The sequence below is a fragment of the Condylostylus longicornis genome, unplaced genomic scaffold, assembly GCF_029603195.1.
Source record: "Condylostylus longicornis isolate FDR11 unplaced genomic scaffold, ASM2960319v2 ptg000072l, whole genome shotgun sequence".
Lineage (NCBI taxonomy): Eukaryota > Metazoa > Arthropoda > Insecta > Diptera > Dolichopodidae > Condylostylus > Condylostylus longicornis.
The window spans coordinates 2,884,815-2,909,641 of NW_026578040.1; the positions used below are offsets into that span (position 1 = coordinate 2,884,815).

A 24,827-nucleotide genomic window follows, 5' to 3' on the forward strand; every position below is an offset into this window, starting at 1 on the left:
ATAAGAATGTAAGTATCGTTATCTCACAAAAATAGTAGTATTTCATCCCACACCTACGAAACTTGGGATAATTTCTTTTACATATTTTGAAAAAGGATAATATTTGATAGGGAACTTGATTTTTTGTTACGACTAGAAAATCATAAACCGAACATATATACGAGTATATACGATAATTTAAAGAATATACTCATACAAAACAAACATACACACATAAATTTGCTCAAACAAAAATCTTTACAAACAGACGGAGTGAAATATAAAAAGCCGGTGGTGGCAGTGGTAATCTCTAAGGAATTTTCTTCGTAAATAAAATATTTTTATGCGTGTTTTCATAAATTGCCAAAGGATATTTTTTATTATTTAAACTCAAAGATATATGAAAGAAAAACAGCTGGGAGAAATCAAAAGCAAATTTTTCTTTTTCTTTTCGAAAATATTAAAAAAAAAAAAATAATTTATTTATTTAAAATAAAAGGTTTTTTTTTTTTTTGTTTTTGGAAATTTTCAAATTTCTGTTGAAAAATCTTGGTTTAAAATGGTTTTCATTTTATCTTGCACCTTATTGAAAGTCTATATTAATTTTGATATGGATTTTGTTACCACTTAAAGGAGTCGTCTGCGGCCCAAGAATATTCTTACTTAGCGTAAAATTCTGCATTGATTTAGACATATCCGTCCAGCCGATTGCACGATAACCCAAGAATAAATAAAGCAAACACTCCCAAACTGTTTCATTAATTGATTCTTTTCTGCCAACGATGGCTGCTATTGTAATTGAACCAATATGGATAGAGAATTTGGGTGGCTACAATACAATCCTAACAGGTAATTTCAAATTTTCGCAAAAAACAATAAAACTAGATCCATTAAACTTGGCAGGCATATGTTTAAGTTATAGCTATATCTATTTTTAAGTTTTCGAGGAAAAGCTTGACTAGCCTTGCCGTATAACCATAAAAATTCATTTTAAATATTTCAAAAGCAGGTTTTTATAGTCAGATTGTCAAGATTCAGGGTATAATTGAGACTTAAATCGCAGGAAACGTTTTGATTGGTTTCAATGTACTTCTTGGTAAACGTATACTAAACAGTTGACTTCAGGTTGCTTCCTATAGAGTATAATTTTTCGAAAAATATGCTAATATAAGTCTCAAAATGTATTGCTCATTAATTTAGTTACGTCAAGTGAGTGTGCTTGTAGAAAGTGAATGGGTACTATTACATTTTTACTTTTATAGAATTTTAATAGTTTTCAACGCCGATAGAATATTTATCGAAATCTATAAGCTTCTAAAACTTGGCAGACGTTTAGCTTGAAGAGTATAAGAATACTAAGTAATTTAAAAAATGTATTTGCCAACTAAACACTTGCTTCCAATTTTTTAAAATAAAAAATATAATTTCTGACCTTTCTACTTTTGGTTTAAACAAAGTAGATTGTCAAAAAATTGCATTTTCACGACAATGAACGTCTATAAGTTGGAAGACAGCTAAAAAGGGCCATAAAATTTAATTTAATGCACAACAAAGTATGAACCGTTTTTATAGAGCCTGTACGCAAAAAAATTCAAATTTTTATTTATGTCCAAATCTTTTCAAACTGGAAACAGTGAGCTTCATTTACTCTCTTTAATGCGATAAAAATGTCGACTCTTCGATATTTAATGTACATACTTAAATACATATTATGCCTAAATTAAATAAAAATTTTAAAATTAAGATTTAAATTTCTTTATTAATTTGCATGACAAAATCGATGAAACACAAAAATTATTAAAACAATAAAATATAAATTTTGCAATTAGTCCAAACTACTCTTATAAAGTATGAAGAAGCGGATTTGAAAAATAAAAAGGAAAGTACTCCTGACCTATTTTTGCTCAATTCTAATCAAAAAATTTGCAAAATCAACATAACTTTTTTCAATTTATTTTACTATTATCCTTGCAAAATATCCTTTTTTTTAAACTTAAATATGTATCTCTCTTTCTCAATAAATTAATTTAATTAATTAACTTAAAAAATAAAATAACAAGAAATAAAAATATTTTTTTTTCAATCTTTTTAAGAAAACCCAAACAAATATACTTTAAGTGGGTAAACAAGAAGGAGAAGAATAATAAAAAAAAATCAAACAAACATACAAATACAAATAAGCCACTCATTTTCGATGGGTATGTTTGTGTGTGCACATAAAAATAACGGTAAAAATGTTGATATTTCCTTCAATAAAACATTTTTTCTTGTTTTTCCCGTTTTTCCGCGACTAAATATTAGGAAATATGAACGAAAAAATTATAAAAATCGAATTTTTCCTTTTCATATTTCAGTCCTGAAAATTAAATATTTGCTTTCCATTTTTATGAAAAGGCAAACAGAAGAGAATCAGCTCTTGTTGGTTGGGCAAATATTTGACTGAGTGTACATAAACTTTTTTTTTTCAAATTATGAGATATTTTTTTTTTTTTTGGAGCATTAATAATACATGAGAATGTAATGGAAACGACTGTAATTGTACTGCATATAAATACGAACATGCATGTATGTATAGGTGCACTCATGTAATATTGAAGAGTCAAAAATTAATTAATGTTCTGTAATTCATAATTCAGTACAAAGCCGTAGGACACTGAATAAAATTTTATACATAGCTTTAAATCTGTTATTTTAAACAGCAGAAGGTACAAGTAACCAAAAATAATAGATGGGAATATATACGTATATAAGATAAAGGTTGCATGGGTGGACGAAACCAAAAATACATATTAGGAAATGCTTAGTAGGCTTTGGTAGATTTTGACTTTATTGCAATTTCTTTTCCTTCTGTTGATTACTTCAATTCGATCGAAGGTTAGTTTAAAAGCCAAACCTAAAGGTCAACCTTAAATTGCTAGGTAAAGATTGATAATTATTTGAATATTTTGTTTATATTTGAAATCGTCATGTTGTTTTGCAATAACTTACCAAAATCAAATTAAAATGCTCGTTTTTAAAAAGTAAATCTAAACTAATAACTTAATTTATTATAGAAACCTCACTTTCAACTTGGAAAGTTTTTCTTTGAAACCATTGAATTTTTGAATTTCTGAAAAAGTAGGGTTTCAGTTTTTATATCCGCATTAATGTGTCTTCGTAAGGTATTATAAATTTGTCATTCCGTTTAAAATGCTAAGAAAAAACGTCTGCGATTGAATTGTGTATATACATTCTTGCTCAGGATCATACTGTATAAGTCTATTTAATCCTGTCTACCCGTTTGCCCAGCTATCTAGCCATCCTTTCGTCCATCCGTCCCAGTGATAAAACTATTGAGTTTAGTTTACGAAACTTACAAACGATTTATTATAGTAAATGCCAAGACCATATTTAAATTGAACATGATCAGGACAATAACTGCCATACAATTTCAAAAATTATTTTGTTATATTTCGATAATCATTAAAGCAACAGCATTAAAATTTTGAACAAATCAATATGGCCATTTTTTTTATTAAAGATCTTTGAGATTGAACTCATTCAATTTATTGAACGTATGTAGAAAAACTACAAAATTTAAAAAATAAAATGTTATAAAAGCAGTGTGACTGTTATTATCAAGTCATAAAATAGTTTATTGTACATGGGTGGCTCTGAGTTGACACGGTCAACCATACCTATTCTTTATTTTAGTTTTATATACAATTTCATAGTTTTATTCTGCATATGGGGTAAAATTAAAAATCAAAAAACTTTTTATCAATTTGGCCATGTTTTGAAATTGGAAAAATTTTAACAAATTTTTTTTTTGTTTTTGATGGACTCGGGGTAGACCTTTATTTTATTTTATTGCGCTCTTTCATCTCATATATAGACGATATTTGATTAACTTCTTACTCAGAAGTATATGTACATAGTGATCCACTTTAGGCAAAATAATATATAGTAAAAAACAGAAAAAAAAAACAAAGTGCAAACAGAAGCTGAAGAGGCAAAATATTTGCTTCAAGCGACAAGAGTCAAAAATTCGTTTACATAAGTTTTGGATACAAGCACAAAATAATAAAGGGTTGACTATACTTTAATATCAACAAAAATTAAAAAATAAAATTTTAATTTTGATAAAAAATTACGAGTATAAGTGAAATTTAATTTGAACTTTTTTCTTATATTTTGGATTTTATCTATGTAAGTAGGCATATGAGGGTAGAATTTCAGCTTATTTCATATTATTTTACAAGTTTAAAAATTTTTCTGCAGTATAACGGGAGGCTGTTTGAATTTGGATTGTGGCAACTTGATTTTCAATTGCGACATACAGCATAATTGTATTGAGTAAAATTTAATCGTACGTGTTGCGATTTATTTTATTTTTACTGGAACAAATTTTTGTTCTAGTTCTTTCATTGTTTGAAAGTAAAAATAAAATATTTTCACAATTTTATAATTTTTATTTCATAGAAATGTTTTTTTTTGCCACATGTTATTATTAATTCCAGTTTATTCGCTGAATTTCAAAGAGAGAATAAATGAAATGGGGCTTATACACATATAGACCTTTTTCTGTTGTAAGTTGTTCTGCATTTTCTCATATAATTCTATAAAATTCTTCAAATATTGAAATTTATTTCTTTTTTCGTTAAAACTAAAATTATTTTCTCATCCAGTTTTAATCTTTTTTTATTCATCGATTACATTATAGTATAGTCCTTGGAGATTTTACACCAAAAAATTCTGTATAAATTTTCACATAACCAATTCTTACACTATAAATTTGGTTTTTAAATTTTTAAATGACTCATAACAAACTCTTATAGTGAAGTTTTAAATAATAAACCTTATTAGGAGAGCGTGAGAAATTTTATTAAATAAAGATTTAAATGTGTGTTTGTATTCACATTTATACATTTAATATGCAAAAACACAAAAAAACAGACTTACATTTTTATGTAGAGTAAGAAAACTTATTTTATTGGGAAAAACAAAAACGAAATGGAATAAATAATTCTTAATTCCCTTTTGGATTGTTACTAAATTATTGTAATTTTTGTTACATTGTTGCGACGTAAAAATTGAAAAAATAATCACCCACTCACTCTTTTACCAGGCACTATTCAACCACCACAACCACCAAAAACAAAACGTGTTACTATCCGGAAGGAGAAATTATACGTATACATACGTAATTGGGAAACTTGATTTTGTTCCCGAGTCTTTATGAATGTATATATATAGGTATAACTTAACTGGGTAAGTTTTAACTTACTGATATTTTAGATTTTGAAATTATTAACAGAGGGTTATGAGTAAAATATCAAAATTCAAAACATATTTAAAACTCGTAGTATTTGAATAAAGAAAAGACAACATAATTTGGTCTTAATATAGATTAAAATCAACAACCTTCGCTGTAGTATTAATATGAGAAGAAATGCAATAACAAATCATAAAGTGTGTAACATTTAGAAGGTCTTCCAATATTCAATAATTTATTGAATATTTAAAGTAATATGTGCTTGCTTTCCAAGTAAATAATTATCTAAGCTTGTATTACGGAGAATATTGTGTTCATAGTTGTCTAAAAGAATTTCGATTTCAGCAATTAAGTGCCTTCAACACCTCAAATCATACATTTTATAAAACCCCCGATGAAGAGACTGGCCTCAGATTTATTATTTTATTATTTATTTATTTAGCATATACCGAAATTTCTCAAATATAGATATACTTAAAACTAAGAAATAAAAATTAATATTATTTATTACAAAAAGATTCAAATATTAAAAAAGAGTTTGCTCAAATTTTGAGTAAGTAATTTCAAATGCTCCATTAGTTAATATTTCAGCAGCGAAGTGGTAATTTTAGGAAATGCCAATAAAGAAGACAAACTAGTGTACACAAAATATTCGAAATGATCACGAATAGCAACTATTCATGCACCTAATATATTGGAAACAAAATTTTTGAATTTAACTTGGAACTAAATTAAGTTGCTCTTCAACCAGCATATTAATACAATAATAATGTTTCCATTGAAATTACTATCTTAGTGTCGCTGTCATTAAAGGTATTTTTCAAACGAAATTGTCCATTTGAAAAGAGTATGAAATTCAAAGTATAGCATGTTTTATAGCTTTGACAAAAATCCAGAATTTTTCTCCCTATTGAAAAACCTTATGCATACATTACCGTACTAGAACAACAGAAATGTGATTGATGCTGACGTTTTTTGTTGTATATCATTACCAATTTTTAAAAACACCATATAATTTTATTTATGTTTTGTCTCGATGTTGTTCCAATTTTAACAAGGAAATAATAATGAAATTTATAGTAACAATTACATATTAAAGGACTTTTCAAGAGGACAACACACAACATGTATAAGTATGGATAGATAGATTGTATATGTGTGTACTACACTTTATTATTATTGAAACAACTGTAAATAAATTATACTTTAAATTTCTATTGTAAAACCATCACTTTTTTTGAGAACGACACACACTCCCTTAGGGAGTTCAATAATAATTTTTAGTCAAACAAGAGAGACACAACAAAAAAACAAAACAGCAAAACAATCTTTTAATTCCCTTTTCATACACTCAAATGTAAAAAAAATTTTTGATGTTATCCTTTTTATAGTTTGTTCATAAACAAATGAATATTTGATTCAAGTTTATTATAAAAAAAACAGAAGAAAAGAATAAAATATTGAAAAAAAAATAATAAAAAGAGAAGAATGACTGGAACGGCACGCGCTAATTTTGAAAGGTTTCTTTGCTTTCTATCAAAAATATTGAACTGTTTTATTTTAAGAAAATCATCAATAATTTAGAAGACATGGTGGTATCTAATAATATGCTTAACAATAGCAACTTTTAAAAATGATAATGATTTTGTGATTTCGATTGTAATATCACAAGACAAAAACTAAGCTAAAATAAACAAGAAAATCAAACTATTAAAAATTATTATTATTCACTTTATTATTTCAAAAGAAAGCCTTGATATGCGTAGAATAACTTCATCCGATTGGTCTGCACCAACTTATTTTAGATTGTAGTGGTTCGCATTCCTCATTGCTACCTAATTGGAATCGGTGCATAGTTGTAATCATTCATTATTTCAGAATTGAACAAGAAGAATTCCTTAAAGTCTACTATATATAGTAGCTATATATAGCTACAAGAAGCTTAATTTTTATATGCATCAGCAATTCTGCCAAGAGCTACGTTAAAATGGACGATTATATATATATTTTCAGCGAATTATCTATACTTAGCCTGGAATATATGTAGCTTTGGCAATTACAGGGTTATGGTATTGAATTTGTTGTATATGGCTCTGCAGTTGATTAAAAGTTCTTTGTTTGCTCTCATTAATTGAAGCCTAAACGTAATTGTAAAATTTTCAAAAAATTGAAGTTCCTTAGTTAAAAGGTTCAAACAAATTCTTTAGAAAGTACATTTTAGTTAGGATACTTAAGAAAGATTTCCTGTGCATTAGGCTTATTGTTCGTACACTTGAAACTAAAACTTCTTTTCGAAACTTCATTTTTCAAAGTTCTAGACAGGTAATCTCATAATTCTTGTTGCATAATTAAATAAAGCTCTGCAAACCATGGAAATATTCAATTTACCTTTTCTAGTATATCTTAAACTCATTATATTTGCACATATATTTAAAAATAATTATTTTCGTGAAACATACGAGTATCCTTAACATCTTTTTGACAAACGGAAAAAAAAACCACTAATCTGTCTTCACATATAACGGCAATGTCATTTTATTTTTCATGTTCTTATGTATATTTACTTCCATTCGATGAGATTCGTATTCGGTGGGAGTGATAAGTAAGTATAATTTCAGGGATGAAAATAAAAAAACAATAAAGAAAATACAAATAAAAGAAACTCTCCTTTTATTTACTTGTGAAAATGGAAATATTCAATTATCCTTTAAATAATTATGTTCGGTTTCTTTTTTGTGTTTAATAATTATTTATTTTGATCTGACTTTTTTCTTTTATTTATATAATAGGGGTGGAGACAAGAGCAGGAAACGTTGTATGTGGGCAAAAGCATAGGTTATTTTAAAATATAAACAGAATGCAACCGGTATTAAATGTTTCTTTTTAAATAAGCAAAGGAACAAGGAAAAAAAAAGGATTCAATTATCTGAAATGTGACTTAATCAAATCCTTTAAGTAAATTAATGGGTTGTAAAAAAAATATAAAAGAAAACAAAATTTTTTTGTCAACTCCTTTCTTCTGTTCCTTAATTTGATTTTTGATTCACTTATCTGCGTAAGTTGCTTGCTTATTTGAAAAATCATTAAAGTTTAATAATTTTATGTATAAAAAGAATTTTGTATATTTTCATAATTATTTTTTCGAATTTTCAAAAGATTCTATGAAATTATCGGTTGTTTTTTGTTTTATTTTTAATTTCAGTCGGTTTTATAAAATTTCATTATGCAAGATTATAAGGAGGAGTATGATGGCTTAACATTTTGTTAGCAAATATTTTGACATATGAATTTTTTTACTCTTTTGTTAATTATTTTAATTAAATTTTGAAAAAATAAAAGGATTTTTTAATCCATTATAGAATTTTGAAGAACATTTACTGTTTGCATTAAATTTCCCTTTATATATTTTCATATGCACAAGAGGATGAATAAGCTTCACATGGATAATATCACATGTTGTTGTTACAAAACAGTGCTAAATTTAAATTTCAATTCACATTAAATAATTTTAATTTAAAAAGCTTCGTACACTTTCGTTAAGTTGATTTAAGTATGTAATAAGTACCTTTCAAAACTATGATTAGCCATACTTATTCTCACTGATACTACTACTCTAAATCTGGTAGTCCGGTCATTAGATATTGCATATTGCTTTGCATATGCCGTCATAATATAGTACCTAAATTTATATTTAAACTCTTGTTTAATGTTAAGTTAAATTTTTAATTTTAAGAGATGGAAGAAATTTTTTTATGAAGATTATGCAACAATCAAAAAGCATTTTCTTTGTAACTAGGAGGATTACAAAATTTCCAAAAATGAAAAAATTTCTAAGATTTTATTTCTTAAACAGCTGTGACATCAGAAATAAAAGTGTTCAAGTTTGTTGTATGCTTCTTGGATAGCCCACTGTATCAGGTTTCAACCGAATGGCTAAAAGTACTGTTATGTTTTGCCCAATCAAAGCTAAAGTCTATCTCCGATAAAGAACAAAGTGATGAAATTGAAAAACTTCAACGTTCAAAATGATAATTTCAATTTCCAAAGAAAAGTCAAAGAAATATCTAGAATATATAAAAGATCAGGTCCTTCCACATTAATTAATAATGGTTAAATAATTCTAAATATTGAGAAGAAAAAAGTGATCTGGGAGAGATAAATTTGTTTGCTGATCCAACTAGACCATCCAGGAGTCCAAACCCGCCTGCAGCAATGACTGCCTATTCCATCACAAAAGAAGAAATTATAGCCGCTATTCGAGTTTCAAAAAACAACAAAATTTGGTTTTGCTACATAGACTCTTCAACAAGATATATGTCCGTTGACAAAAAAAACTAACGCCAAAACATGCGATTAACTCCGCTTAATATGTTTAATCAGTCACACGCTTAAGATCTCCCTCAAGGTGATTCATATCCACTTGTATTGAAAAGCAGAACATATGCGTACCGACACATGGGTCGGACACAATTTGGTTTAAAGCAAGGTACTAGGGAAGCTATTTTTTGCATTCAGGTACTGATACAGAATTGCTGCGATGTAAGAAAACACGTAATTATTTGCTTTTTGGACTACGAAAAAGCTTTTGATAAAGTTGAACATCACAAATTTATGAACATATTAAGCATGACACTATTGTATAAAATATCCTGTATAGTATCTTAATGATCGTAGAATAAAAGTTGTCTTAGCATGATAGTTATGTTCAATTCGCTAAACATCGTACCTACGAAATCCCTTTAATTCGAAATTTTATGCCCTTAAAACATTATGTAATAAAATTCATTTGTCTATATATATACATATCTAGTACATATCTATAAGTATAACTTTCTTAGCAACTAACAGTTAAAACAAAAAATAAGTAAAAAACGAAAAATAAGTGAAAAACGTTAAAAAGGAAAGTAGACTACAAAATAAAACTAATCCTTATTAAAATTTTGTTACTTAGATTTAAACGCTACAGCAACGGATTTAATCTCTTTTATCAATAATTTTGTACTTGTTAACACTTTAAAACTTATGCCAGAAACTCAACAAATTTTCTTTAACAAAGCATAAAAATAAATTTCAATGTTTTTGAGCATAGACGGTACCGGTACTTTGTATTTGCTCATGAACACATTTTAAGATTCCTATATTAGTAGTAGGTACTATTCTCAACATCTCATAGTTTATGTAGAGCATAATTTCTTTAAAGGCTTAACAAAAGTTAAATTGAACTTAAGATGAAATTTTTATTTTTGGGTCCTTCTTCTTTTTCTTGATTTTTCTTCGTCCTTTCTAAGGAGAATATGAATTGGTAAAAATAAAATGAAAATAAAAAAAATGTTCAATTTTCTTAAAATAGAAATGCCGATTTTCCATTGGGTGTGACAATCCAAAGCATGTATTTATGATGAATTTATAAAAAGATGGCAGAGAGAAAAATGAGCTCCCGCATAATAAAAAAAAGGAATTGAAAGAGATTTTTTTTCATTGTAATTTAATACTGAAATTTTTTTTTAAAATCAATAGGAATATTCTTGAAGGGGATATTATTTCAAAATAGCTTAGGAATAACTGTAATTGTTCCCTATGTAGACTAAATTTTCGAAATTTTAATAAAAAAATATTGAATTTAAAAATAATTTTCAGTTAAGCAGGTCACTCTTGTCAAATTTTGTAGTAAGTTTTTATAAAATTTAAACTAACAGCAATAGAGATCTCCAATGATCTATACCTAAATTAATCTGATTCCTAAATGGTTAGTAAAACGCGTCTACTTTTACTGTTTGCACACTTGTATTTTAATAGTCTTGTCTTCAATGCAAAACTTCAATGTTAATCAATTTTTCAATTATTTTCACTAATATGCCGATAAATTTAGTAATATTAGAATTCTAAAAAATTACACTATTTTAAGTCAAAGATTAAATATGCTTTTTAAAACTTTTTTAAATGGCTTAAACTTTCTTAATAGAACTTATTATTAGATTTAATTCAGAAATTCATTATTAAGTTTAATTCTAGTTAAATTTAGTTAATTTGTCATAATTTATTTGGAAAACGGTTTTAAATTATTAGTTGAATAGTTAATTAATTTTCTGTTGAAAAATCATGCTCAATCAGATTTTCCAATGAATCAAACTTGGAATGATCTTTATTTAGATTTGTGAATTAATATGTGTATTCCATTTACATATTTAAAATTCTCTTGAGTTTATAAGAGGAGTATATAACATAAGTTAAATGAGTAAAATATAATTACTTTTTCAAAATTCGATATATGAGTAAAAAATAAACTTAGTTATTTTGAAATAAGTATTTATTATATGACTTTTTTTTTAAATTCAAATGTCAATTTAATAAGAAAAGACATTTTAAATAAATAATGTAATTAAATAATTCCGAAAACACACGATCCGTCTATTGTAAATCAAAAAATATTATTTCCATTTATCGGAAAATTGAGATGGGAGGAGCATGTAAAGAAAAAGAGGGCTGAACTGGAACTGAAGTATGCAGGAGTAAACTGGCTCATTGGCCGTAAGTCTTCGCTCTCCACGTACAACAAAATTTTAATCTACAATCACGTTCATAATACTGATATTCATAGGGACCTCAAGATTCATTTAGATGCAGACTAAATAAGGAAAAGGGCTGCCAGCCATTAAATTCGTCATTCCCAACACACGAACGAAGAGATTGCACGTTTAGCTGACGATCAAAATTTTGTTGACTCAAACGAACGTAACCCTTTCAACTGTGTTAGGATAACATCTATTACCTATCGAATATTCTCAATGGAATTTTGCTATTATTTAAAAAAAAATTTCACAGTATTTCAACCCGCACCCCGATAAGCGGCCACTGAATTCTATGCCCACTGATTTCCTCCGATCGAAAAAAAAGAAATTTACCGAAAAAAACCATAACTTCACAAATCATCTACGCATTTGTTCGAGGTAGTATATTTATGCTCTGCTTTGACTATTCATGAGCAGTTTATTCATGTAAATAGAACGCAAAAATGTAGGAAACGTGTTTTTGAATGTTTTATAATTTCTGAAAATTTCGGTTCAACTGAAATTTTTTCTTGTTTTGTATTACAGAATAATTGTACAGAATAAATTTAAAAAAATGAAGAACATTGAGGGAGCAAAATAAAAAAATTTATCAGAAAGAAAAAAGAATTTCAAAATATTTTAGAATGACAAAAATTTCAAAAACAAAATATTGAAATATCCTTGGCCATGTCCTAACTATAGAAGTGTTATTATAAGTAGATGTGTATATGTGTAAGCTTTTATAAAAATACTCTATTTGTAAAAAAATTGTTTTGTTTCATCATAAAAGGAAACGCCTGAAGGATATTTTTTGTGTTTATTTATTATGTCTCTTTAAATGTCAAATTTGAAACTGAAACACACATATACATAAACCATGCATACATTTTATATAATTTGTAAATATACAAAACCAAATCCCTATATTATAAAAATAATTTTGTAATTCAGTTTTGGAAATATTTTTTAAATATGAGGAAAATTTTTAACAAAAACATAGGGAAGACAATTCAAGAAGAAAAAAAATTTGATGATTTAGTTTTGCAAAGAAATATTTTTGAGGATGTTCGTCTAAAAAAGCATTTTCTTGCTTCTCTTTAGTGCCTCATTTTTATATTTTATTACCATTTTGTATGAAATATTTGTTTACGTATAAAAAAAAAACAAAAATATTCATTATAATGCACGATAATACGTAAGTTTGTGTTTGCGTATGTGTGTGGTATGAATTTCTGTTACATATATTTCAAAAGGAGAATATCTAAGATGATAGATCCTTTAAATGAATTATATCCTTCTTAGAATTATTTATTCCTTCAAGTATATTCTTATTTATGTCTAGGACTTTTTATTCACTGACAGAAAACATTAATTTAATAAACTTTACTATAGGGATATTTCACGCTTATATTACGAGTACAACTTAATAAATTCGTATTACTACTCGTAGCATATTACTTTGATGTATGAATGTATGTGAATAATGTAATTTAAATGTAACCTACATATGTGTATATATATATGTATAATACATATTAACAGAAAAGAGAGTAAAAGTATCAATTCATATACGGGTTTATATAATAAATAATTTCATTTACTCTACAACAAAATATGAACAATGCACTGCGATGATATATTAAGATGTATTACAACAATTTTATATAATAAAATACATAAATATATATATATATAAATAATAAAATACATGAACGCATTTTGTACATGTATATAAATATTATTTAGTACATAACTATAAATTCTTCAACTTTATACAATTTGATGAAAAGATTTGATTTCATATTAAATTAAAGATTTTTCTAACAAATTTGAAAATTTCAATATAATATAGGCTATAGAATCGGTTTTACTCATTTTAGAATCCTAGGTTTTATATCCTCCTTATTGCCTATACGGAAAAGCATTTTTCCTTATAAAAATTTAATATAAGATATCGAAAAATTCAAAAATATTTTCATTAAACTCCAAAATATTCTAGAGAGAAATGTCTTCTATATATGAGAAAACCTTCTTCTATAAACGGAAAAAAATATTATATAGAGAAATGTCACTCAATATGACAGATGGAAAACAGATGACAGAAAATGATAAATGACAATGTCCCACGTTTCAAATAGATAATTCTGAAAATATGTAGTAAAAATTCAGATTTGAGAAGCAACAATTGCAATAAAAGTTTTTGAGATTAGATGGCATCAGGTACATTTTCCCTATTTGAAAATTAAATTGTAAATTATGTAACGCTAACACTTTTCGTTTTTTAAGTTGAATATTATTATAACTTACAAACGTTAAAAGAGTTAAAGTCAAAAAATAAATAGAGTTATAAGATTTTGAATAAAAATCAAATGACAAAATTCGAAATAAGTTTTCAAAACAGTTGACTCAAAATGAAACAAACAAAATATTTCAAAAAGCATTTGGTTATGTAAGTTTGAATATGTTTTATGTGAAGAAAACTAGATTTTAATGCTATTTGGGCAGGAAAATTGGAAAATAATTCTGATGGAAGTTTTATGGTTGTTATAACTTATTTTTTACAAAACAACTTACTTTTTACAAGTCTGACATATTTTAATTGTTTATCATTTTTCGTATGAATTTTTCTGTTGACAAGATTTCATTAATGAGAAGCTGAGACGACAAAGCGTAAAATATCAATTGATTGCAGAATTAACAACAGAATTTTACTCTTTAGAAATTATTTTGCAATTAAATCAATGATTTTGCTAAATTTTATATGTTCCTTTTAGAAAAAATTGAAAGAAATTTTTTGGAAAGCTGTGAAATTTATGACTACTGTCTTACCCGGTGACCAGACACCTCATTATACGAGACATTTCATCATTGTAACATTTCATCATTGTAACATTTCATCATTATAGCAATTCGTCATTGTACATTTCAACATTATAGCAATTCATCATTATTGTATTTCATCACCATAACATTTCATCACTAAGATGCCTGTGATCTTAAGATCACAGATAAACTGGCCTTGCAAAGAAATTTCTTATCAGATTATAATTTGATATACCCTCGGTGCACAGCAGCAGTGCCCTCATTCTTAGCTGACTATCGAACTTACAACATCTCTTGTAGAGCTCTTTCAGGTAAAGTGATATTAAAGCTAAATTTATATAATAATAAGCTATAGTAATTAATCTAGACAATTCTTTTTTAATTTAAAAGTAAAAGTTAATTTAAATGCTTTGGTCACTGTGGCACAATTTCTCAATGGGCAAATTGGTAAGTTGCCCATGTAAATTATGAAGCGCTCGGCGATCGTGGCAAAAAGGATAAGTAACCAAAATTAGTGAAACCAATATGTTCTTTAATTTAATTACCTGTACAAATTTACTTTACATCCTAATCCTCTTAAATTTTTGTTCCATTGTGCAACAAAACTGCCAACTGCTTCAACATGTTGCCAAAATTGCTCAGTATGTTAATTACTTAATTACACCTACATGTACTTATGTTTGCAAAATGCACTTTATGCAATGATGAAATGTTATGGTGATGAAATGTTACAATGATGAAATGTCTCGTATGATGAGATGTCAGGGATCCGTCTTACCCTGTGACCAAACAAACCAAATATCGTAATCTAATTCAATAACTTTTATAAATTTCAATTGAATGTCCAATTAACTTCCAAACATAAGAAAAGATAAAAATTCTTATGATAATCAAATTTAAAAACTTATTATTTAGCATACAGCCCATATTTCTATCTGTTATTCAGTTGGCATTCATATTATGTTCTTAGATATTTATCATGTATGTATAATACATGGTATATGTATTTATGTGTAACAATTTAAATATAAAATCGTTTTCGTGACTAAATTTACATTCACTTTCCTATATTTTAATCAAATTGAAATGGTTTCCGAAAATTCAAACAAAATCTAATGATTAAACATTTGAGTAAAATTCAAATATTAAAAAAAAATCGTATTTATTTTTCGAATTAATTCGAAAGCCTCGATGATATTTACCAAATAGAATTCTGTATAACAATTGAAAAAATTTGAAGAAAATATTTGATATTTGAATTTTATACATACGCACAAATCAAACCGTATGTATGTATGTATATATACCCATACAAATATACAAATATTTTATAAGAAATTTATGATGAATATTAAATTTTAACTCATATTTTAAATTGAAATCTAAATAAATATTATTGTTCGTTCTACCATCAGAATGAATGAATGAATTATGTATTTAATTTATGAAAAATTATTTTTTCATTCAAAATCCTTATGACCTCAAAAATTTTCAAAACATGAGAATATAAAAATTTGAAAGAAAGAAAAGTAAAAATTGCTCAATATTTTTTCCAATGTAAACTTTCCAATATCTTATGTATTAGCAGCATGAGCATCACAAACTCATTAATTCCTAATAATTCAAACTTTTAAATATAGGGTTACTCAATATTCAGCACCAGTACTTTGAAAGGCTAATACAAAGTATCATCAAATTATTTGCTACTATAAAATCTTATAAAATTTTGCAATTTCTTCAAGTGATAAAAATTTTTATATTAATTTTGGAAAATGCAATATCCCACATTAATCAACTGTTTAACTAAAGCCATTTGACATTTTTATATGTCAAATATTTGCAACATACAAACTGCAAAATTTCGAATTTGTTTTGAAAAATTAAAGAGACGTCAAAATTTCGTTTCTCCTTTTCTTTTCCTTTCGCAATAAAAAATTAAATAACAAAATTTGTATACTCGCTAATAAGATAGCAAACGAACAAGAAATGTTACCATAACATTTTTGTACTCGTAACTAACATTTACTCTACATACACACATTTATATTTGAATCCTCTTATTCATATTAGGAATTTCTGAAACATATTAAGTAAGTATACACGACTTATAATTTATTCTACCATTTACCGTTTATTTTTTAAAATCTCTAATTTAATCCTCATTGCATATTTATTATTGATCAACTCGCATAATTTATAACTCTACCCAAAAACGTAAAAAAAATGAAAATGAAAAAAGAAAATTCATTTTCCATACTTATTTCATATAAATTCTGTCAGCACTCAACTAAATTGCATATTTTGCTCGGAGTCAGAATACCTTATGTACGATTACATTCACGTATCTACGTATGCATGTACAAATATATGTATAATGTAATCTTCGCATTACATATGTACATCCAATTCAATGGTATTACAAAAGTAATTGTATATAAAATGCATGTACTCATAAGAATGTTTTTCATTCAAATATTACACTCGTACTGACATATATATTTATGTGCTAAGGATGATACTTATAATTTTCCAAAAAAAAAAGAGATAAAAAACCTACAAAATAAATTTAAAAAAGGAGATTTTCCATCCATTTTCAATTTATAGAAAATAAGCTCAGAAAAATTGTTTTTCTGCTCTTCAAATTTTTTAAGAAATATGAAAAAATATTTTGTAGTTTATTTAGTATCGTTGTGCTTTATAAAGATTGCTTCTAAAATATCAAAAACAGCTACGTTTGCTTTTAAATGGTAAATAAATGTCATGCACCGATTTCCTTGCCCTCAACTTTATATTTCTGAATTTGCTTAAACGTGTAAACTGTAAAAGCACAGAGCGTCTATACCGAAAATTTAGCTTCAAATCAACTTGATTTATGAAGTAATGCAATTTTAATTGCTGACTTCGTTTAAATGAAAGTGGGATTTGTATTAAGGTACTCGTCCGCAACTGAAATTAAAATAAGGTTTGTAATTGTTTCAATACAAGATAATACAAAATATGAGCAATATTTTGTAACTTACGTTTTTGTAAATTATTTTGGTTTTAGGGAATATATGACCACGGAAACGAATGATACAATTAGGTCCTAGGCTCTAATTATACTATCATTTTGCTATATTTAAAATCAAAATAAACAAAATACTTTATGGGCTCTATTGTTAATTTAATACTTTAAAAAACTTTCGATTAATACTCTACATAAAAATACTTAGTCTCCAAAGTTATTGATAGGACTTTTGACTAGCTAAACTCGGCGAATAGCTCTTTTAATTTCATTTAATCACAAAAATAAAAATTATTTTCGTTGGAGTTAACTTAATTTCGATTTAAGATCAAAAAATTCTCTTATTCAAAACAATATTTCAAAACAACAACAAAATGGATTTAAAACAAGGACATACCTAAATAACAAGGATATTATGAATCCTTACATATGAAAATAAATATTTACTTTACGTATTTGAGAACATAAAGTGCTAGTACACTCTTGCAGGATATCAATTTTAATATTTTTTCCTTCTTGGTTTTTGAGAAATTTTAAATTTCAGCAATGAGTATGGCTTCAAAAAATGATTTATAAAGTGTACGAGAATAAAATTCTTGTAGAACGGGTAAATATGAAATATGAGCATTCATAATTAATAACTATAAACTAAATTTTAAGATTCATGTGCAGATAAAATATAATATTTCTATCTAGAAAAGGATAGGAAAAGAAGAAAATTAAAATTATTACAAATATGTGAACTTGGAAAAAAAAATTAAAAAGAAAAGTGAAGTAGAGCAATATACTTAAATAAGTTATTTTTTAAAGTTCTATTTTAACGCAGAACATAGGAAAATGCAAAGAGCAACACTAAATGCTCGAATTTAAAATTACTCCCTGTTTCCTTGTGTTTCAATAATATTTTTAAATCTTTTCAAAGTTCTTTAAAACTTTTAATGCTAGAAATTACGAAAATATGTTTTTGTAAGGATAAGGTATTCCTTGTGCCAAACGAAGTAAAAAATTCTACTAAAAATTACAATTTTAGTAATAAAAATGATTATTAAAATGATTGCAAACTAGTGTGTTTTCAAACAAAATTACAGAAGGTATGGTTTATAACAACGGCCAAATAATGCATTACTGAGCATTCATTTAATTTTTATAATACTTTGCAATGGAATTAGCATTCATAAGTTTGAAATAGGGTACTCATATTGAAGTTTACATAAAATTAGTTTAAAAACATTTGCAATTAAAAAAGGAGAAATAATGCTCTCTTTTTTTTTAAATTTGTAATTTTTTTTCGAATTTCCTGGATGTAGTGAGATAATTATAAAACTTACTATTGCTAACAAAATTTTATAATATTTTAACAAACAAATTATTGATTCGGCCTCGATTCCCTTATTGTACACAAACATGTAGAACTATCACAATTCAACTTATTTTTTTAAGCTGTTCTTTTTATACTCAATTAAGTTTACTGACTGACTATTAAAGATTTCCAAAATATTAATTATAAACAAATAATTTAAAGAATGTTTTAAAACAGTACAAGAGATTTTAAAACTTATGCAAAAAGAGTTTCACAGTTGCGTTTATAATAATGCGTCCAACAATGAAGATGTAAAGTCGAGTTGTGCTTCAATGAATGCACACGCATACACAAGTACACTGCTAAAATTATCGCCCCTTTATATTTTTGTTTTGCTCATTTTTTTGAGTTGCTTATTGACTTGAATTGAATCAAATTTCATTGGAAAACACAAAAATGAATAAGTTAGTAAAAAATAATAAAAATTATGTTAACGGATACAACTTCAACTCCTTTTACTTAATTATAATCGAAATGTTTTCCCATTAGAAACAATCCTTACAATATAAAGAACAAAAAGGTAAATTTTAACACGTGTCATGCACGTTTTTTGTTTTTTCTTTGTTATTTCTTTCTCTTCAACTGTATAAGGACATTCATTTGGAATTTGGATAAGATCAGGTTCACTCGAAATGCATTAGAAAATATTAACGCGTAAGAAAAATGGAAATTAAATAGAGAGAAAATATGTGCAAAGCTTGTGTTTTAAAACAAATTTAATTCGTTTCGATGATGAAAGAGGAAACGAGGAAGGAAATGTTAATTGGTTTTGGTTTCCAAATGCGGTTTATGCAGGGTTAGTGTTTGTTTTAAATTATAGAAAATTGTCGACAGACTTTTTAGTTTAAGCGTTTATCACAGTTTATTATTAGGTCGATAATGATTTAAAGTTGCACTCGAAAAACAATGGTACGTCACTTTATAAAATAATATTGTTGTTTTACAGGGTAATAAAAATATGACTGAGTACTTGGTAATAATTTTATACACATTATGTGTGTACATATATACATATATATACTTTTCATAAAATTAAAATAAAAGAATAAAACAAACTTACCTTCTAAGGCTTTGTTACGACTGATTAATGCTAATAGCATATCAGAATTTGGTTCATCAACAGAATTTGAAGGGAATTCACTTGACGTATGATTATTTCTTTGTTGTAAATTTAAAGGTGATTGTTGTTGCTGTTGAGCATGCTGTTGCTGGACAGATGATTGTTGAACATGGGCATGATGTAAATTTTGAGGTTCTTGTGATTGTAAATGTGCTGGAATTGGTGGTGGCATATTTTGTCCAGTTAATAAATTTCCAGTTGATTGTATTAAATGATGTGATCTTATATTATTATTAATATTATTATTACCTGCATTATTACTACCAACACCAACTCCTCCACCAATACCATTATGATGTACTATACTATTATGATTATGTTCGATCATATCTGGTATTAAAGATGGCATATGATGATGCATTGAATGTATTACTGGTCCATTCATATGTGTTGATGGTGGTGGCGGCACTTGTTGTGATAAAGGTGGAGGTGCTGGTGTTGGCACTAATGGATGATGATGCATCATTGTTGATGCCAAAGATGGCATATGAGCTAAAGACATATTATTAATGTTATTAATATGATGATGTTGCTGTACTTGTGGTAGTAGAAGGTGATTTTGTTGATGATGGAAATGATGATGTGATGATGAAGTTGATCCACCACCAATTATACCACCAAGATTATTACTACCTGGAATACCGCATGGATTATTTCCAGTTGATGAAGATGTAATACAAACTGACATGTAAAAATTTACTTGACTATAATATCAAATGTCTTTTTTTTAAATTTTGTAAAGGGCCTTAATTTCTTCTCTTCTTTTTCTTTGAAAATTTAATAGCTTCCTTAGAGTTTTGATTTAGTTTTCTATGTATGTATGTATGTACATATTTTATTCCTTGGCGTATATTTTGCTATTTTTGATAGTTAAAATTTCCTTTTTTTATGCAATTTCATTGGTTCCATTCACATATTTCTTCACATTTCGTTAAATTATATACGTACTTTTTAAAAATTTTAATTTTTTCATACAGTTTTCACTTTCCATAATTTGATTTAAATTTTTTACATATGTATGTACATATTATATGAATTTAAATTTGACTATAAAAACATAGATTATTTGAAATGTAAAAAATTTTAAGAAATCATTAAAATTTAAAAGAAAGGTTGCTTGAAATTAGAAACTAATTTCGCAATTCGTATAGTTTAACAAAAAATTGGATTATCTAAGAGTATATTACTGTAAATATGCAGTTCAGTCCGCAATTTTGTAATGAATTAATGTAGCCCGACTATGAGCTCATATTTGTACTAATGTGGATCATATAATTTTATTACTACAATTAAGAACGTTTCAATGAAATTCATCAAATGAAATTGGATTGAAATATTCACTCAATCCCATCCAAAAAGCTAAATTTATAAAACATTTTTCTTCAATTTGACCGGAATCCCTTTAATTTTAGGCTTGTACTTATGTATAAAATGTATGTAGATATATTATTCACATATTTTTCTATTGACACTATCAAAATGTACACAATTTTGAAAAAAAAAAAAATGAAATCTTAAGTGATTATTAACCAAAATTATTCGTTATCAAATGACAATTTCAATTTGATTGCTTTCTTGATATGCACACCATATTATAAAAAATACTTCAAATTTTACCGACTTCTTCTTCTTTTTTATTATTATTATTATTTATATTTGAAATTCAATAAAAAAAATAGATAAATTTGATTTTTTATTGGCACCTGAATTACCTTCTTCTTTAAGACCGCTATCAGAATCAAAATGAAATACACTTGAAAGGTAATCGATTTAAAGAAATATTGATTTTATTTAACAGAATAATTTTCATTTATAAAAATTTTATATTTTTTATTTGAGGAAGTTTAAATTAACGATATAATAAAAAAAAATCACAAAAATCACTTGAAATCCTTAAGATTGTTGATTTTTTTGTTTGCTTATATTTGGTGGCAATATTTTTTTAATTTTTTCCCGTCATTAAACTTGAACATTGAATTAAAGTATACATTGAGCAAACGAATGAATCGCCGCAATAGTCCCGAATAAGAATAAAAAAAAAACTGATGATAAAAATAAATGTATTGATCACACGACATTATCGCTTCGCTGCTCTGTATTTGTTTATGTGAACCTTGCTTATACATACATTAATTTTATATAAGAACATATGTACGTATGTATGTATGTAGGCACCTATGTGGAATGAACATTAATTTTGTTGCATTTTAAAATTTATTTCTTAATAGTTCACTTCAAAAATTTTTTGTAGTTGATAATCGCAAAAAACCAATACAGCATTAAATTATGATTTTATTTTTAGAAATTACGATTTGCAATAAAATCTTAATTAAGCTGAACTCAATTCAAAACTTACATACATACATAATTATATATGTATATGTACATATATGTATAACATATACGTACTTTCTATACTATAATTATGTATGTGCTTATTGCAAATTATAATCGCAATTTTTATATTGATTATTATATTATGCACTGAATTCGAAATTTAAAAAAAAAAATAAAAGAAGACAACAACAATAAATTTTATAACTGTGTATTTTATATAGAAACGAAGTGATCGCGTTACAACAAACCGCACTATTGTGAGAACATTCGTACGCAAAAAAAAGCAGTAAAAAAAAGCTCGTTAAGGGAGTGAAAAAGTAGGGAAAAAATTGTAAAATAAAAAAAAATTGTAGGTTCTTATCAGTAATGAAAAAAATGTTTTAATTTTTACAGCAACAATAATAAAAACCAGTAAGAAAAAAATATCAAAAATAAAAGTAAAATGTAAAGTTCTAAAAAAAAATTCAAAACTCTTACACAATGAAAAAATTGCATAAAAGTTTTGTAAAAACAAAAGAATAACATTTGCTTTAATAAAATAACGACGACCGATAATGCTGCCGGAAAACTTTCAATTAAACTCTGCCATTGAATAATTTAATTAGCAAATCACATTGATGTAGAGAAATAACATTAGAATACTATGTGAAGAAAAATAATTATGCAATAATTGACAATGCAATTTGAGTTTATTTTACATACATATATATATGTATGTATGTACGTAGTTAAAATATAGCATAAAGTAATCACACTCAAACAGTGATCGGATATATGCAGACTTTCTTCAGAACAATTTCATTTTGATAATAGTGTATTGAAAACATATGCTTATACGAACACACATACATTAACAACAATTAATTTATGTTGCCAATCTATATAATTGTGATAATTTACGAATTTTCATGATTAAAGGCTTGAGGTATTTTAATATAAGGTAATTGAGTTGTTGTAAAAATACATTTCTATTTGTTTAAATAAACATTTTTATTTAGTTCATTGCAATGCATAAATTTTGTAACCAGACACAAGGTTGGTTAGATCAAAATGATAGGTATATTTTTTTAGCACAGGTAGGATATGATAAAATGAACTTCATCAGATGAAGAGTCTACCTCTTTTACTTTAAAAGTTGTTATGATCCCCAGAAATATTACTAAAAATACCATTTTTTATTAATTCACTGTGTAGAAACCATAACGAATCCTGCAGGTGCTGAAAAAAAGTGACTTGTTTCTTGCATTACGAAAAGGTATTCATAAACGTTAATGGCAAAATGACCTTTTTTAGAATTTAGTCGCTAACTTAGACGAACTTCATAATTAGTTTTAACACAATGGTTAAGGTTTAAAGGTTAATTGCGTGAGTTAAGAAAAATAATTATATTTTTAAATGTCATGGAATTTATCGTTAGATTTTTGGGTTTATAGAAATTTGAAAAAGCTTGCGATTTCGGAAATACATATAAGGTGTCAAAAATTCAAATTTTACAAATTTCAAGAGGCAAACTTGAGAAAGGGGCGGGATGGGGAAAAATTTTTCTTGCAGCGAAATGAACTACTGTCTGAAAGCTGCTAAAATTTCAGACTCCCACAACTTGGGGTCTAGAAGAAAAACGACATCAAATTTTGTTTTTTTAAAGTTCAACAGTGTTTCGCGATAGGAGAAGCAAGCCACTGCCTTGTTGCGTTTGCAAAGTTTGGAAAATGCTTATGGTTTCATTGCAATAAATAATTAAAAAATGGCATTTTTAGGTTTTTGGCGGGGTATAACTTCTAGAGGGGGGGGGGGGGGGGGGGGGAGATAAGTCAAATTTTCTTCAACGGAAATAGGTTTCTAGTAAAGATCTATGTACATATTGAATTTCAGATTTCTATTTTCAAGCGGACAGAGTAAAACTAATAAACACTTTTTTTCAAAATTTTTTTGCTATAGAGTGAAATAAAAATTAATAAAAATAACTGTAAATTTTTTGTAAACTATGTGAATAATGTAAGTGAGCAATCACCTTACATACATAAATTGTTTCATTAGTGTCGAGAGGTTTTTAATTGTTAAATTAAAGTATTAACCCACTAAGAAAAGAAAATTAAAGTATTTAATCATTAAACAAAGATTAATTTAATTAATAATGTCAAAAATGGTGTAAAACAAAAGAACTATGTTTAAAATAAACTTAACAAAGAGTACGTTGTTAGTAAAAATAAAGATTTTATAAAAAAAATGTTCAGTTATCAATTCAGGAGGCGTTAGAAACTATAAAAAAATTTGTGTTTAACTTTAAGCGTTACACCATATAATTTTTTTAAACATTTAGACAAGTTCGAAATTTTATTGATAAATTATTTATGATGCAAAAACCTCAAACAAAAATATTAGATTTTTCCCCTACAAGTAAA

General features: G+C 26.4%; 1 protein-coding gene across 3 annotated transcripts in view; it reads right to left on the minus strand.

The window, feature by feature from the left end:
* LOC129612390 (LIM/homeobox protein Lhx3) overlaps positions 1-21,085 on the minus strand; it is an 84,566-nt gene extending 63,481 nt beyond the window's left edge. For 2 of the 3 annotated variants that reach the window (XM_055525952.1, XM_055525950.1), the window contains exon 1: positions 20,029-21,085. In XM_055525952.1, coding sequence (XP_055381927.1) covers positions 20,029-20,776 — 748 coding nt within the window. In that variant the 5' untranslated portion in view covers positions 20,777-21,085. The remainder of the gene's footprint in view (positions 1-20,028) is intronic. The other variant, XM_055525951.1, reaches the window with a different exon arrangement.
* Positions 21,086-24,827: the final 3,742 nt, after the last annotated feature.